Source organism: Oryctolagus cuniculus, chromosome 1 (assembly GCF_964237555.1).
Source record: "Oryctolagus cuniculus chromosome 1, mOryCun1.1, whole genome shotgun sequence".
NCBI classification, from domain to species: Eukaryota; Metazoa; Chordata; class Mammalia; order Lagomorpha; family Leporidae; genus Oryctolagus; species Oryctolagus cuniculus.
Window position 1 is genome coordinate 67,475,421 of NC_091432.1, and position 17,580 is coordinate 67,493,000.

General features: G+C 39.2%; 1 protein-coding gene across 40 annotated transcripts in view; it reads left to right on the forward strand.

The window, feature by feature from the left end:
- EMSY (EMSY transcriptional repressor, BRCA2 interacting) overlaps positions 1–17,580 on the forward strand; it is a 92,648-nt gene that overhangs the window by 51,352 nt on the left and 23,716 nt on the right. For all 40 annotated transcript variants that reach the window (XR_011389390.1, XR_011389389.1, XR_011389394.1 and 37 more), the window contains 3 exons: positions 3,056–3,226; positions 11,102–11,238; positions 15,310–15,483. Coding sequence is in view for 37 of the 40 variants with exons in the window: in XM_051822186.2 (XP_051678146.1) it covers positions 3,056–3,226; positions 11,102–11,238; positions 15,310–15,483 (482 nt within the window). In the remaining 3 variants the exon portion in view is untranslated. The remainder of the gene's footprint in view (positions 1–3,055; positions 3,227–11,101; positions 11,239–15,309; positions 15,484–17,580) is intronic.

The following is a 17,580-nucleotide window of genomic DNA, read 5'->3' on the forward strand; positions in this document are numbered from 1 at the left end:
TCTCCATATTAGATTGTAAGCTCCATGTGTGTAAGAAGCCATATCTTCTTTACTCATCATATACATCTACTTAGAGCAGACCCGGTGGTAGGTGCTGAGTCAGGATTTACTGAGTGGATGAAAACAGTCCCAACCCTCATTCTGTGTAGCCTTGTCCTGTGGTTAGTGTTTACTGAGACTGAGAAGAAGCACGAGATGCGATTGTGTCCAGGTAAGAGAGCAGCCGTCTGAGTTTGAGGAGCAGACAGTGCAGGGCGTTTTACATAATGCCACTGTGTGAGTCTGCTTTTTGTTACTTTAACTAAGACTGAGAAGAGCGGTTCTGGGGGGAAGGAAAAGGTTCATTTCAACTTACCCTTTGGAGAGTCCAGGTCAGGGTGGGGATGCCCCAAAATCCAGCATCTGTGCAGGTCGTTGCAAGTACAGAGGGGCAATCATATGATCATATGTGAGCCAGGGAACAGAGAGACAGCATAGACTGAACTGGAAAACTCAAAATAACTGTCTTTGGAGAATCACCCTCTAAGGGCACTCCCCACCAGCGACCCACTCTATACCCTAACCCATCAACCATTAACATTAAGACATAAGAATTTAAGTATCTTATAGGAGTTTTGGAAAGATAAGCCCCACTGTACCCATAACAGCCAACCTTTGTAGCCTTTCCATCATCTATTTTAATGGAGTAATACCTATGCAATGAAATTATTGTATTAAGTGACATAAAGTATGTAAAAAGTCCCCAATATAGTGCTCAATAGTTATTACTATTAATATTAGAATTAGCCCTTACTATTATTTCAGGTGTGTGTAACTGGATTTTTTGAGGAGGGCCAATATTTAGATGATAGGCTTTAATAGCATAAGATGATAGCTGTCAAGTTTATAAACTGTGATTTATTGGCCAGTATGTGAAGGCCTGTACAAATGTTGCACTTAATCTCTTCCAGACTTTATTATCTTCATTTTCAGCCACTTGCATTAAAGCAGCATGCCTAAGGTCACACAGTCAAAGAGGGACAGAGCTGGGATTTGAACCCAGATGTGTTTGACTCCAGACAAAACCCCTGTGCTTTCTTTTTTTTTTTTTTAATTGTAGTGAGTTACTTATAACATGGAAGTTCCCATTTTAAAAAGGTATTTTTTATTTCTTTATTTGAAAGGCAGAGTGACAGGGGCATGGGAGGGAGGGAGGGAAGGTGTGTGTGTGTGTGAGAGAGAGAGAGAGAGAGAGAGAGACAAAGAGAAAGAGAGAGAGAGAGAAAGTCTTCAATTTGCTCGTTTATTCCCCAAATGAGTACAGTAGCCAGGTGTGGGCCAGGCTGAAGCCAGCAACCAAGAACTCCATCCTGGGCTTTCTGGTGGGCTTCCACTTGGGCCATCATCATCACTGCTTTCCCAGGCATATTAGCAGGAAGCTGGATCAGGAGTGGAACAGCCGGGACTTGAGTCGGCACTCTGATCTGGGATGCCAGCATCACAAGTGGTGGCTTAATCCAGTGCACCACAGCACCAGCCCGAAGGGTACCAGTTTTAAGTGTACAGATTATTGGCGTCAAGTGTGTTCACGCTGAATGACCATCAGTACTATCTATCTCCAGAGCTTTTTCATCTTCCCATATTAAAACTCTGTGTCCATTGAATAGTAATTCTTCATTCCCCACTTTCCCCCAGACCTAGGCAGCCACCATTTTATTTTCTTTCTCTGTGCAAAGCCTGTGCTTTTAAACACTATTCTATTGTAATAAATCTATCATACTTACCCTAAACTTTTCTCCATTTAGCACAAAGATAATAGCATTATGTATGTATGACTCCTCATGTTAGGGAGAGGTGGTAAAACGTAATACTGTGGCTATGTTTGTGTGCCTGTATTAGAATATGTGTTCATAAAAGGTTAAGTTAAAATATTTTTAGTTATAATTCAAGAGATGCAAACTGTGTATACCTATAGCATATTTACTTTTTACTAGATTTGTTTCCATTCAGATGTATGCTTATATCCAATTGAAACTAATTGTATCTGCTGTTCCTCCCCATCCCCCTTTTTTGACTAGTGGTTGTAATTTTAAAAGGTAAATAACTTGTTAAAAGCCTCCCCCCACCCTTTTATTTATTTATTTTTTGAGGTGGGGGGTTTGTTGAAAATGGCTCACAGTAGCTTCTGAGTCCAATTATTGAGAAAGTTTTTTTCAGTTCCAGGTGTTAATGTATCTTTTATTTATTTTTTCATTCTCCCCAAGGCTAATAATTCTTTGTTTTGGAATAGTCTTTCTGTTGTTGGATTTGTAAGAAACTAAAACAGGATCATCTGGCTAGTTTTTAATTCCTGTTTGGGAAAAGAGTGAAGTCCTAGAAATATTGGAGAAGGGTATAAAAACCTTTGAGAGACATGAAGAAAAATATTCGAACAGGTCAAGAGTTGAAGAAATATGTAAATAGAGAAAATTTTAAGTTAAAGAGAAACATTCCTGGCAGCTCTTGGCAGCTTCAGCTTTAATCTCTAGTAAAATGATGAGCTAACCTTTTTAAAGTTGGAAATAATATTTAGAGAGAATCAGAGTACAAAACAGCAAAAGTTTATATAATTTTAGGTAAATAATATTGACTTATTTGTTGACTGCTGACATTGTGTTTGGCACTGAAGCAGCATAAAACAGATGCAGAGACCTTAAAAAATCTTACAGAAATATCTAAAATGCTATGGCAGGAAAGATGATTAAATTTAAGTTTCTTTTGGCATGAAGCTAGTGGAAGAAGTCTAGTGGAAGAGGGAATAGGGTTAGCTCTACTTGAGTTAGTAATTTGATGCAACACATCACAAAATTTTATGTGTAAAATTGTTTCAAATTGACTTGGCTTCACTTCTTGCTATGTGCATTGAAAACTGGCTATAAAATTGTAATGTCTTGACACCTTGAAGTTCCATTTTCAAGTTAAAGCAGTGTACATTACATTGAAGTTTTTATAATAGTTTTTTATAGTTTAATGGTGCAAGTTATCATTCTTCTGTATGTAATGACAGGTTTTTCTTTTGGATTTTCCCTTTTGATAGGCACACAGGCAACCTATACCCGGCCAACAGTGAGCCCATCCATAGGTCGGATGGCTGCAACCCCTGGAGCTGCGACCTATGTGAAAACTACCAGTGGGAGCATCATTACAGTAGTACCCAAGTCATTAGCTACTCTGGGGGGCAAGATAATTAGCAGTAATATAGTTTCTGGTAGGTATATCTGAAATATCTTAACGATATAGGTGAACGTCAGTGAGAGGAGAAAATCTGTCTCACTATTGAAGGATTCTATTTGATTTTTTTAAGCTCTCTGCTTAGAAATCTGATATTTTGTTTTCAGTATGTATGTTTAGTGATTAAGTATAATTTTTACTTTTAGTGTTTGCAAATAAAGCTTTCGATAATCCTAAAACAAAGAACATTTAGCTGTTTTTAGTTACAATAGAAATATTGTGGCTTATGTTTGCATAGAGAGTTTTCATTTTAGTATTCTATTTGGCAACAAAGTCAGACCTCCTAACAACTCTGAGGTAGTAGATAAACTGTGCCCGATTTATAGATGAAGTCAGATTTGAATTTATAGAGGTCGCATTGACTTGTCCAAGGCCATGCAAGCTAGATAGTGAAGAACTAATATTTGTTAATCTGCGTATGTTTGAAGTAACATACCTCATAATTTCATTTAATAGTGTCACTTTGGTTTATTAAAAATAAAAAACTTGAATATCTTTGCTTCTCTTTTCACCATTTATATTAACTGCTTTTTAAAAATATTTTACTCAGTGAAGCTAACCATTTGCCTATTTACTGGAATATTGGAACCTTCTCTGGTTTTTATTGGCTCATTAATCCCCATAAGTATTTGGGTTATGGACCCTGAAGTGGGAATGTTAACATCTGTTTTCATTGATTATTATTTTTTAATTAAAATGAAGTAAATAATGTATGATTAAGCAAACCTTGTGATTTTTAACTGTCACCATTTTTGTGGACCAGTCATATTTTGTTTGCCCCAGGTGAGTTGTTCTGACATTTTAATGTCAGGGGATTGAAGTTCTTGGCAGTAATTTGATGTTGCTGATAACTTGGGGAGTGAAAAAAAAGCACAACAGGGCATGGTATTGGCATAAAGCACTATATTTAAAGCTGTTAATTTTGGCTTTACTTTTAAGTGTAAGTGAGAAAATCCAATGTTTGCCAAACTGAGGAGGGTGAAACCAGTTGGGAAAGAATCATCGTATTCCAGGTTTTAAGAGGGCATTTTAAATAACACAGTTAAAGCTCAAATTATAATTTATTACTTGACAATATCTTTAAATAGTATAGAGCACTTAATTAAACATATTTCAAGAAGTTTTTCATTGGTAGTAGCTTTTTATGACCTTAAGGATTTTTCTTTACTTATATATGCATGTGAAATACCATGTAACTTGAGGGAATGTCACAAGACCTGTTTTCAGACCTTCACTGCTTTGTAGAGCAATACAGTTAAGCCACATGCCCGTAAAAGAAGACGTGTGGCCTGAGGAAGTCCATATCTTATGCTTGTATTCATATGATTCACCTTTGTGTTTAAGTATAAACCCACTCTTGAGATAGTTACTATTTCAGGAGCAGCTCTGTCCACGAGGAGTCCCTGACCTTTTCTGGCACTGTAGGAGATACTTGACATACAGCTGAAACATCCTTATTCCTCACGCATTTTGGCCGTATCCTCTGTTTTCATGGTTGGATAATTTTATTCCATTTATTTCACTGTTTGACATTTTATTTACTCCCACTGATCCTTGGGTTAGTTATTACTATTCTTCATTAAGATACTTCTCTCATTTGATAGTATTCTTTTTTATTTTAAGATTAATTTATTTGAAAGGCAGAGTTGCAGAGAGAAAGAGAGATCTCCCATCACTCCCCAAATGGCTTCAATGGCTAGGGCTGGTCCAGGATGAAGGTAGGAGTTTCATCCAGGTCTCCCACATAGATGCAGAAGCCCCAGTACTTGGACCATCTTCCCCTGCCCTCGCAGACACATTAGTTGGATTGGAAGTGGAGCAGCCAGGACTTGAACCCACTCCTGCACAGGATGCGGCATTGCGGGTGGCAGCTTTACCTGCTGTTGGCTCCTATACTTCTCTCTCTCTCTCTCATTTTTTTTTAAAGGTTTATTTATTTATTTGAAAGTCAGGGTTTCACAGAAAGAGGAGAGGTAGGGAGGGAGAGAGAGAGAGAGAAAGAGATTGAGATCTTCTATCCATTGGTTCACTTCCCAATTGGCCGCAATGGCCAGAGCTGCGCCGATCCGAGGCCAGGAGCCAGGAGCTTCTTCCTGGTCTCCCACTCAAGTACAGGGGCCCAAGGACTTAGACCATCTTCTACTGCTTTCCCAGGTCATAGCAGAGAGCTGGATTGGAAGTGAAACAGGCAAACTGGTGCCCATATGGGATGCTGGCACTGCAGGCAGTGGCTTTACCCACTATGTCACAGCGCCAGCCGCCGCCCCCCCCCCCCCATAGTAATCTTGTTGATCCATCATACAGGAGTTAATGGGTTGGTTTATTACTAATTTTTTAATTCCTCATTGTCTATTCATAGTAAACTAGAAAGCCTTGTTGAATAAACTTGGAATTTTCTGCCTTCCTCCGTGAACATATGATGGATTCTATAGTTCTCTCTTCCTTAAACAAACAAAAAGTAATAAGATTTCTAAGACACATTCAAGCATCTAACTATAAGAATAGAAGGCTTAGAGTCCAGTGCTGTGGCACAGCATGTGGGCACCAGTGGTTCAAGTCCCATCTGCTCAGCTTCCCATCCAGCTCCCTGCTAATGTGCCTGGAAAAGGAGTAGAAGATGACCCAAGTCCTTGAGCCCCTGCCACCCACATGAGAAACCCAGATGAAGCTCCAGGCTCCTGGTTTTGGCCTGGCCAAAACCATTTGGGGAGTGAACCAGTGGATGGAAGAGCTTGCTCTGTCTCTCCTTCTCACTCTGTAACTCTGCCTTTCAAATAAACAATTAAATCTTATGAAAAAAACAGACAAGAATAGAAGGCTTTAAAAAATACTTTGTTCCTCATTGTGGTAGAATTTGGAAAATGCAGAAAAGTACAAATAAAATTAAAATCCTATAATTTTCACCATCCATAGAAATGTGTTAAAATTAGGTTTCTTTTCACTTCTTCTCCCATTCACTTTGTTTATGTAGATATGTTTGTAGGTATTTGAGGGTATTTCAAAATGTTCATGGGAAAATGGAATTAAAAGGTTTATTTTGTTGCAATGTGAAATTTTTTTAATTTATTTTCATTTTATTTGAAAGGCAGAGAGGGAGAGAGAGAGAGCGAGAGAAAGAGATCTTCCATCTACTGGTTTATTCCCTAAATGACTGCAACAGGTGGGGCTAGGCCAGGCTGAAGGCAGGAGCCTGGAACTCAATCCAGATCTCCCATGTGAGTGACAGGGACGCAAGTACTTGAACCGTCATCTGTTGCTTCCCAGGGTGCATGTAGCAGAAGCTGGAACCACAAGCAGAGCCAGAACTTGGACTCAGGTACTCCAATATGGGATGCAGGCATCTTAAGTGGTATCTCAGCTGCTGTGCCAAATGCCTGCCTCTGGTACAAAATGTTTTGGAATTCATGCATAGTTGGGATCTTATAATAGTTTGTTGAAAATGTGGTTTATGAAAAAGTATACAGTAAAAAATTTTTGTGCCAAAATAACTTGCCTTTAATTTTATTTTCCATGAACTTTTTGAAGTACTCTTTTGTATGTATATTTTAAAAATTAAATTGGGATCTCATATAAGCAGTTTTTATTCTTGTTTCATGTAATTGTTATTTTCTCATGCTGATAAATGAATTTTGTTGTATGTCCCTTTAATGTCTACATAATACTGTCACATATGATGAACTGTAATTTAACCCTTTCCTTAAAGGTTAAATGTTTTTAGTTACTTACAAGGTTTTTGTTGTTTTTATTATAAATAACCCTTTGGTGAACATTATTATGCATAAACTTATTGCGTAAAGTTCTTTTTTTTTTTTAAGATTTATTTATTTGAAAGGCAGAGTTACGGGGAGAGAGAGAGAGAGAGAGAGAGAGAGAGAGAGAGAATGAATATCTTCCTCCTGTTGGTTCATTCCCCAAATAGCCAAAATAGCCAGAACTGGACTGATCCAAAGCCAGGAGCTATGAGCTTCTTCTGGGTCTCCCACATGGGTGCAGGGGTCCAAGTACTTGGGTCATCTTCTGCTGGTTTCCCAGGTGCATTAGCAGGGAGCTGGATCAGAAATGGAGCAGCTAGGACTCAACTGGCACCTGTTTGGGATGCCGGCTCTGTAGGCTGTGGCTTTACCCACTCCGGCACAATGCTGGCCTCTGTAAAGTTCTTCCTTCCTTTGTATAAAATCCTAAAAGAGAAATTAATGTTTCCAAAGTGTTTTCAAGAGAGGTCAAGGTTTTCTTTTTATTAGAATAATCAATTAAATGGAAAGCATGCCAAGTTACATATTTATTTAAGTGTGTATCTATGAATTAACTATGAGATTTATTACTTTTTTTGTGAACTTTGTTGAGGGTTAAAAGATAATACTCATTTTACACAGATGAGGTCTACTTGTCATTTATTTGTCCTAGGTTCTCATAGTGCCCAAAGCGTAAATACAGTGGAAGGACTTGATTTTTATCTTTTTTAAAAAATGTCTTTTTTAAAAAAAGATTTATTCATTTTTATTTATTTATTTATTTATTTGAAAGGCAGAGTGACAGAGGGAGAGGGAGAGACAGAGATTTTAATTCATTGGTTAACTCCCCAAATGCCCACAACAGCAGCAGCTTTGCTAGGCCAAAGCCAGGAGCCAGGAACTTCACATGGATCTCCTTTGTAGGAGGCTGGGACCCACATACTTGGGCCTTCATCCACTGCCTTCCCCGGTGCATTAGCAGAAGGCTGGATTGGAGAGGAATAGCTGGGACTCAGACCAGTGCCCTGATACGGATTGCAGACATCCCTGGCAGAGGCTTAACCCACTGTGTCACAGCGCCAACACTTTTCCTTTACTCATGGCCTCATTTCTTTGAGCAAAGTAACATACAGCATTACCTGAGAGACCATGATTGTCAGGATAATCTCAGAATCTGTGGGTGGTAAAGTCTGAGCCAATAAATTTGTGATCTTCTTTAAGTTACCTATAATAATGCTCAAAATTTTCTAGGCATATTGTTAAAATCTAAGAGTACATTCCTGTCACCGCCCATTGTGATGTAAGTGTGACTCATAGTTGTTTGCACCCATTGTTTCTTGATTCTCGTAAGTAAAGTCTGTGTAGGTGAGTTGAGTTAGGTCTGTGTGAGGTGCTGTGACACACAGGATGGATGTGAGTTTCATTCTGTGTCCTAAAGAATGCTAATCAAATGAGCTTGTAAGCATTCTGTCCTACCATGAGAGCTAGAGATCAACTACTGTGAAAGTGTAGCAGATGACCTGTTTTTTTTGTAATGAATAATATTGCTTCTGGGTATCCCTTGAGACATATAAGCATGCTCTTTGGAATTTCAGGCACTTATAATTGCTAAGTATAGACATAAATTGTATTCTATTTTAATATAGTGTGGAATTTGCTTTTCCTTATGCTGTTACCTTTTCTAACCTTCTGTGTCCTCCCTCCCCATTTTGTTAAGCTGATGGACTTGGCTTGTAGCAATCTCATAAATTGACAAACTTCTGTAATGAAAGAGATTATACATTTTATATAGATTTTTGAAGATTTATTTGAATGGCAGAATGAGAGAGAAAATATAATATCCTCTGGTTCACTCACCATATGGTCACAATAGAGGAGGCTGGTCCAGGCTGAAGTAGGGGCCTGGGTCTCCAATGCGGGTTGCAAGGGTCCAAGTATTTGGGTCATCATCTGCTACTTTCACAGGCACATAAGCAGGGAGCTGGACTGGAAGTGGAGCAGCTGGGACTTGAATCAGCAATCCAAAATGGGATGCTGGCATCTAGTGTAGCAAGCTGCAGCTTAACTCATTGTGCCAAAATGCACCCCTCTTTTTTTATTTTTTTAAAGAAAGATTTATTTATTTATTTGAAAGGTAGAGCTACAGAGAGGCAGAGGCAGAGAGAAAGAAGTCTTCCATCTGTTGGTTCACTCCCCAGTTGGCTGCAATGGCTGGAGCTGTGCCGATCTGAAGCCAGGAGCCAGGAGCTTCTTCCTGGTCTTCCGTGTGGGTGCAGGGGCCCAAGGACTTGGGCCATCTTCTACTGCTTTCCCAGGCCATAGCAGAGAGCTGGCTCGGAAGTGGAGCAGCTGGGTCTCAAACCAGCTCCTAGATGGAATGCTGGCACTGCAGGTGGTGGCTTTACCTGCTATGCCACAGCACCAGCCCCTGGCCCCCTTTTAAATGTTTATTCTTTATTATTTATTTTCATCTACTTGAAAAGCAGAGTGACAGAGAAAGAGAAAGCGATCTTCTGTCTATTGACTCACTCCATAAAATGCCTGCAACAGCCAGAGTTGGGCCAGGCCAAAGCCAGGATCCCAGAACTTATTGAGCTCTCCTACAGGGATGGCAGGGGCCCAAAGCACCCAAGCCATCACCTGCCTCCTCCCAGGATGCAAAAACAGGAAGTTGTACTGGAAGCTGAGGTACCAGACATGAACAAGCACTTTGAAATGGGATGCTGGTGTCCCAAATGTCAGTGTAACCCACTGTGCCACCGTGCATGCCCCTGTTCCAGGTTCTTGACATGATGAAATTAGCAGGTAGGCAGGTAGGTGTTATGCATGACAGGGAGCACTGCATGATGGAAACCCTGGAATAGGGAAATGATATGGGAAGTCAGAGGAGGTGAGAGTCTGCCTCTTGACTTTGAGAACATTTTCAAAGAAGACATACTTACTGGTAAATTGAGTTCATTCACTCACTGAGCAGTTATGATTAAAGGTCACCTGTTGCACTGAACACTGAGAAATTAGTGAATTTAACAGATGGAATGTAGAGCTCAAGGGTCTTTCATTTTGTTGGAGGGTACAGGGAGTCAACACAGCATGAATCAGGTTTGCACCGGCATTTCCCATTTGGGCAATTAGAAGAATATCCAGCTGAAATTTGGTAGATGAATAGGTGGATAGGTAGAGGAGTAGTATGTTATAGAAGGATGTGAAGAAAGGGCAAAATAATATTGGAACATAGATATGCTTGGGGCAGCAGATATAGACCTAAATAGATCTTAATGATTATAAGCATAAATTTACATATGTAAATATACTGTATAAATTAGAGTTTTATTCTCAACCAGGAGCTTCTTCCTAGTCTTCCGTGTGGGTGCAAGGGCCCAAGGACTTGGGCCATCAGAGTTTTACTTATTACAGAGGCATATATTAAATCTGTGACTTGGTTTGTGTTAGTATTACCAAAGAGACAAGGAGACAGACAGACTGATCTATCCACTGGTTCACGTCCTAAATTCCCAAAAGCTGGGGTGAGATCATACCAAAGCCAGAGTGTGCCTTAGCAGTAAGCTGGATCAGAACCAGAGTGGGAACTTGGCATCCCAAGCAGCAGCTTAACCGCTAAGCCAAACACCTGCCCCTGCTTTTGTCTTTCTTAAGCACCCAAAAATACGTGGCCTTTTTCTTTTCATAAATTTTCTCTAGAGTCTGGTGCCATATGAATTTTGATAAAATTTGCCTCTTACATTCCTTTTTGAAGTTTTCCCATCATTCTAGTCACATGATTATAGTACTGAATTGGGAGAGATATGTGTAATGGAATAAAGAGTGTGATTTGTTTCATTCATTGATGAGGTAAAGAAGTATTGATAGCAACATTTTTAGATTCTGAGTTTGGTATTTAGGGTCTTGAGTACTAAAAAGATGACTACTTGAAGAATCAATCCTTAATATTCCTTCATTCTAGAACATAACTTACTATTCCAAGCCTTTATTTTCATCTTCATAACAACCATCACACCATCTGGGGATGACTTTGGCTATATGTATTAATAAGCCAATAAACAGAGATAACCAAATGTCACTAGTCTTTAACTCAGGCCCCTTTTTTTTCCCCCTTTTCTAAGGAACAACTACCAAAATCACTACAATTCCGATGACTTCCAAACCCAATGTGATTGTTGTGCAAAAGACTACAGGAAAAGGAACGACCATTCAAGGCCTCCCAGGCAAAAATGTTGTCACAACATTGCTAAATGCTGGAGTAAGTAAGAGCTTCAACTGCAGACTCAGCAATCCATTGAGGATTTCAAAGACCAGCTACACAAATATTTGCCTAAGGACTTTAGAACCCCACAATGGCCAGAATGGCTTGATTTACCACTACTGTGTTATAATAACTGTTAACGCACCACCAACTGATGCCATTTTTCACAGTAATATCTAAAACATATTGCTCATAGTTGCTCATAGCTAAGTTGCTTGTGACCATGATTTAGATATTTAGCTTGGTCTGGATGGTGAATTCCATTGGCTTAACTGCAGGGGACTTCTGTTGGAGCACAATTTTAGTTCTGCTTATAGCCAATAAATGCCGGTCTACTAGTTTACCTAGGTTGGGCAAAGAGAAGTATTCAGCATTAAGACAAATTAATTTAGGGGGGATTTTTTTTTCTTTTTTTCTTCCATTTTTACCTGTTTGAGCTTGTAAAAAAAAAACCAACAAAATGATTTATTTGTTATTCTGAAGGCAGTTGTTAGAAGGATAGAAGGATAAGAGGTTTAGAGTTAGACACACCTGGCCTTTGTCTCTTGGTATCATAGTTATTTGACCATGAGTGACCTAGTCACCCTCTCTAATCCTTGATTTCCTCATTTGTACATTGGGGATGATGATTTCTACCAGTGAGGTTGTTCAATAACCTGATCCATATTTTGAAAGCACTTAGAAGTGCTCAGAACAGTGCCTGGCATGTAGGAAGTTCTTAGTCATTATTTTTAAAATTGTTCTTGGTACTTAACTCTTCAGGCTTGATAGGGCCCCTGACTTGCCTGACTTCACTAGAAAATGGCACAATAGACTTCCTTTAAGAGAATCTCACAAAAGCATCATGGATGTCACAGTCCTTACAATGTTGGGAAGGGTCCAGCATTAGAAATTTTCAACGAGAAAAAAACCTAGGTTCTTCCTACTCTGGATTTACATAGTAAACCAAAAGTAAAGCCAAGATTAAAATTCAGATTTCTGGGACCCTGTACACTGATTTGCAGCTTGATAGGACTAGATATATAAACGATCTTCAAAAAGTTAATGGAAAATTGGAACAAAAATTTAAGTTTATTTTCATGCAAAAATGGAAATCTACAGTTTTTCATAATATGCATTTTTATAAGAAAACTTTTTGAAGACCCCTTGTATGCATGGATTTCAGAATTTTTTTGCATCAAAATGAACTTTTAATTCTGTTTTCTAAGAACTTTTTGTTTTGTTTTAAAGATTTATTTATGTATTTGAAAGTCAGAATTTCGTAGAAAGAGGGAGAGACAGAAAGAGAGATCTTCCATCTGTTGATTCATTCCCCAGATAGCTGCAACATTAGTAAAAGAAGAATATCAGTATTAAGATGGTGTGAAACAGGCATGTGTATCTGTTCTCATTTTTATGTATTTATTTGAGAGGTAGAGTTACAGACAAAGAGAGGGAGAAACAGAGAAAGAGGTCTTCCATCTACGGGTTCACTTCCCAAATGGCCGCAACAGCTGGAGCTGGGCCGATCCAAAGCCAGGAGCCAGGAGCTTCTTCTGGATCTTCCACATGGGTGCAGGGGCCCAAGCACTTGGGCTGTCTTTCATTGCTTTCCCAGACCAAAGCAAAGAGCTGGATTGGAAGAGGAGCAGCTGGGACTCAAACCTGTTCCCATATGGGATGCCGGCATTACAGGTGGAGGCTTAGCCTACTATGCCACAGCCTTGTATTCTTATTTCTTGCTCACATGTACATGCCCACAGCATTCATCTGAAAATACCCTGGTGGTTGTATTTTTTCACTTGAATGGGCCATCATACTTGGGAGAGGGCTTGTTGAGCTGTTTAAAACATATTCATGCCACTTGTGAACTAGCAGTTCTTGGCGAATGAACTAGAGCTCTTTCCAGAGGTACAGGTGTGAAGGACATGTGTGTGTTGAAATAAGTAACCTGATGATTGGCAGACACTTCATGCTTCCCTTATTTATAGCAAGTACTTACACTTAGAATTTTTGTAATCGTATACAGCTCGGAATTCAGGGGAACTGTTTTTTAACCTGCTCACCTGGGTGCCTTTTCTTTTTTAAACTGGCTGCCAAGTTTAGATGGCTGCACATTTTGCTGATAGTGGCTAAAACATAAGAAAATGCTAAGATAAAAATTCTCAGATATTTCATTTCCTTTTTAATTTTCTGGATTTTAATAATTTAGTAAAATCACTGTATTTGAACTTGGTTAAGTTCAAGTAAAAAGATGTTGAGATCATAAATAAGTAGAAATGGTACTTAAGAATAAAGCAAGTGAAAATGCAGAAAATGGTGGAAAGTTATTTGGCTTAAACTATCTGGTTAATCAACTAAAGTGACATTAGTAACATATTGATAGTAAAATACAGGAAATGCTCTAAATTTTTCCTTCCTCTATTCATGTGTAACCTAAGAAAGAACTTTGATATATTTGTTGTTTTCATCTCTTGTTCATACTTTTTCACATAGACAGTCTGCTGTGTATTCTTTTTTTTTTTTTTTTAAGATATATGTATTTATTCATTTGGAAGGCTGAGTAATAGAGAGAGACCGATCTTCCAGCCTCTGGTGCACTCCCCAAATGCCTGCAACACCCGGAGTAGGACAGGCCAAAGTCAGGAGCCAAGAATTCCATCTGAGTCTCCCATGTGGGTGACAGGAACCCAGACACTTGGACCGTTATCTGCCACCTCCCACATGCATTAGCAGGAAGCTGGATCAAGAGAAGCAGAGGCGGAACTTGATCCCAGTTACTGCAGTATGATCCCAGTTACTGCAGTATGATCCCAGTTACTGCAGTATGGCTGTGGGTGTCCCAAATGGTGACTTAACCTGCTGTACCACAGCACCCACCCCATGCTGCTTGTTCTTAAGATTTCATATTTGTGGAACTTTAGAAGTTTATTTTGGATGTATCCTTTTAAGTACTAGTATATTACACAATAATTTTTTAGTTACATAAATATTTCAGAGAAATTAGAAAATAAAGAGGAATCTGGAAAAATAAGATGGTGCTGGAGGGTGGGATTTATAATCCCAACTATTAGAGCTGCCACTGTGAATATTTTACTACCTATGTATATTCCAGGGTTTTCAGAGTCTGTCAATAGATGTATTCTGAAAATGGGACAATATGATAAATATTCTTAAGTGAGATAAGTTTTAAAAAGTTACTCATTAATGGGGCCGGCGCCGTGGCACAGTAGGTTAATCCTCCGCCTGCGGCACCGACATCTCATGTAGGCGCTGGTTCTAGTCCCAGCTGCTCCTCTTCCAGTCCAGCTCTCTGCTGTCGCCCGGGAGGGCAGTGGAGGATGGCCCAAGTGCTTGGGCCCTGCACCCACATGGGAGACCGGGAAGGAAGCACCTGGCTCCTGGCTTCGGATCAGCGCAGCTCTGGCCATTGTAGCCATCTGGGGAGTAAACCAACAGATGGAGGACCTTTCTCTCTGTCTCTCTCTCGCAATGTCTGTAACTCTACCTCTCAAATAAATAAAATAAAATCTTAAAAAAAAGTTTCTCATTAATAAATAATTATTTGGCTAGAAGTCGGTCAGATAACTTTCTTTTCTTTTCTTTTTTTTTTTTTTTTAAAGATTTATTTATTTATTTGAAAGTCAGAGTTACACAGAGAGAGGAGAGTCAGGGAGAGAGAGGTCTTCCATCCACTGGTTCACTCCCCAGTTGTCCGCAGTGTTCCAGGTGTCCCACGTGGATGCAGGGGCCCAAGGACTTGGGCCATCTTCTACTGCTTTCCAAGGCCATAGCAGAGAGCTGGATCGGAAGTGATGCAACTTGGTCTCAAACCGGCACCCATATGGGATGTTGGTACTGCAGGCAGCGGCTTAACCCACTATGCCACAGCGCCAGCCCCAGTCAGATAACTTTCATTTCAACTAAGTGTAGGATTTTTGATCACCTGTGAGCAGTGAGTTTTGTTACATAATCTACACTGCTTTCTCCATCATCCCAGTAAAATGTTTCATGATTTTTTGGCAAGAGGACAGTTTTTATCATTTAAATGCATATAAGTTTCTAATGTAATCATTGACTTCAATTCAGGGAGAAAAGACTATTCAGACGGTGCCAACAGGAGCAAAGCCAGCTATCATCACTGCTACAAGGCCAATCACCAAAATGATTGTGACTCAGCCAAAAGGAATAGGTTCCACTGTTCAACCAGCCGCTAAAATCATCCCAACAAAAATTGTTTATGGGCAGCAAGGAAAAACACAGGTATGCTACAAGATATGATAATTTTTTTCTTGGCTTTTGTTTTTAAGTTTCTAAAATTCCCAGGTAGAAATTTGAAAGAAAAGCTTATCTTAAAAAAACTTACTAATCTTAAAAAATCATATTATTAGAATTCAGAACTGAATGTATAGTTAATCATCTGTTCTCAAAATCTGTGTGTTTTTCCTCAGTACTTTTTTTGGTATCTAAGTTATTTCTGTGTCATGTTATGAGCAAAGATTAGGGGAAGAATTCCTTCGGAATGAAACTTGCTGAAGGTGTATTTTGTGACTTGAGGAGTGCATGGTTGAGGAGAAGATGGTAATTACACAGAACCTCTGAAAAAAAATAGTTTTTATATACTAACATGGCCATCGATAGCACTTTATTTACTTACAAAATTTACTTTTTACTTTACTTGAATCTGTCTAATGGAGAAATCAGTGGTCTGTTCATTTTTAAATCAGTAGGTTACTGTTTGTTTTGTCAGTACTTAAATTGCTTTTCTGAGACTATCAGAGGAAGCAATCAGTATCAGCTTTAGTTAAGAAATGCTACTCTGGCTGGCGCCACAGCTCACTTGGCTAATCCTCCACCTGTGGTACCAGCACCCCGGGTTCTAGTCCCGGTTGGGGCACTGGATTCTGTCTCGGTTGCTCCTCTTCCAGTCCAGCTCTCTGCTGTAGCCCAGGAGTGCAGTGGAGGATGGCCCAAATGCTTGGGCCCTGCACCCGCAAGGGAGACCACGAGGAAACATCTGGCTCCTGGCTTCTGATCAGCACAGTGTGCCGGCCGTAGCAGCCATTTGAGGGGTGAACCAATGGAAGGAAGACTTTTCTCTCCCTCTCCCTCTCTCTCTCTCTCTCTCTCTTACTCCCTCACTCTCTCACTCTCTCACTCTGCCTGTCCAAAAAAAAAAAAAAAAAAAAAAAGAAATGCTACCCTAAAACTTTGCTAAGGATATTAATTTACCTATAAACCAATACTTTGCCATTAGAATCTGTTCCTTCAGAATTACAGCCAAATAGTTTATATTATCTGAAAAGTAAGTTTTATGATTAGTCCAAATTGCTTGTTTAGTTCAACTATAACAATTTCATTTGCTCCATCATCTAAGACATAATAAAAACTACTATTTCATTCTGGAACTCTTAGAAATGGGTAACTTCATGGAGACTGAAAAGGTTTAGAATCTTATACGGAGTAGAAATAAAAATAATTGTGCTAAAATGACAACTTCATTCCATGGATTCATTTGAAGTCAACTCCTAGATTACAAGTTTTGAAATGGAATGGTACAGTTTGAAATTTTTTTCCCGTTTCACTTGTTTTAGTGTCTGTTTTTGACTTTTGCCAGGAGTTGATCCACTACATATTTCATTGTTGCTTCTGTTACTGTCTAAATTAGTGTTCCTCCAAAAAGTTATTCAGAGAATGCTTAAGTTTCAAGAAAATTTACTTTGCAGATGTGTTGACTAGAACTTCATATGCTTCCTAAAGCAAAGAAACTTGAAGAACAGTGGTATAAGTAGATTAGGGTCTTATTTTTATCATGTTGATAAAATTCAGAGGGAAGAAGTCCTGAACTGATACTGTGGTTCAAAAATTCCATTAGGATACAGAAAGACGGATATTGCATGTTCTCCCTTACATGTGGGACCTAAAATTTAAAAAAAGTCAAGAAACAAAATAAAAGAGAAATGCTTGTATGTTATCAGTTTTGTGGTTATTATTCTACTATATAGGCTACAGGTTGTAAATGACGCTTAATGTCATTATAGGCAAGAAAAAACAGGTGCATAGGTTCACATTAAAATCATGGCTGTTACAGACTGGCATGTAGCACTTAAAACGTAAATGGTGTAACTAATTTTTTTTTAATTTATTTATATATTTATTTGAAAGGCAGAGTTACAAAGAAAGAGACAGTAATATCTTCTATCTGCTGGTTCACTCTCCAAATGACCACAACAGCCAGGACTGGGCCAGGCTGAGGCCAGGAGCCTGGAATATCATCCAGGTCTCACTGTTTTCCCAAGCACATTAGCAGGGAGTGGGATCAGAAGTGGAGCAGCCAGGATATGGATGTCTGCCAACATG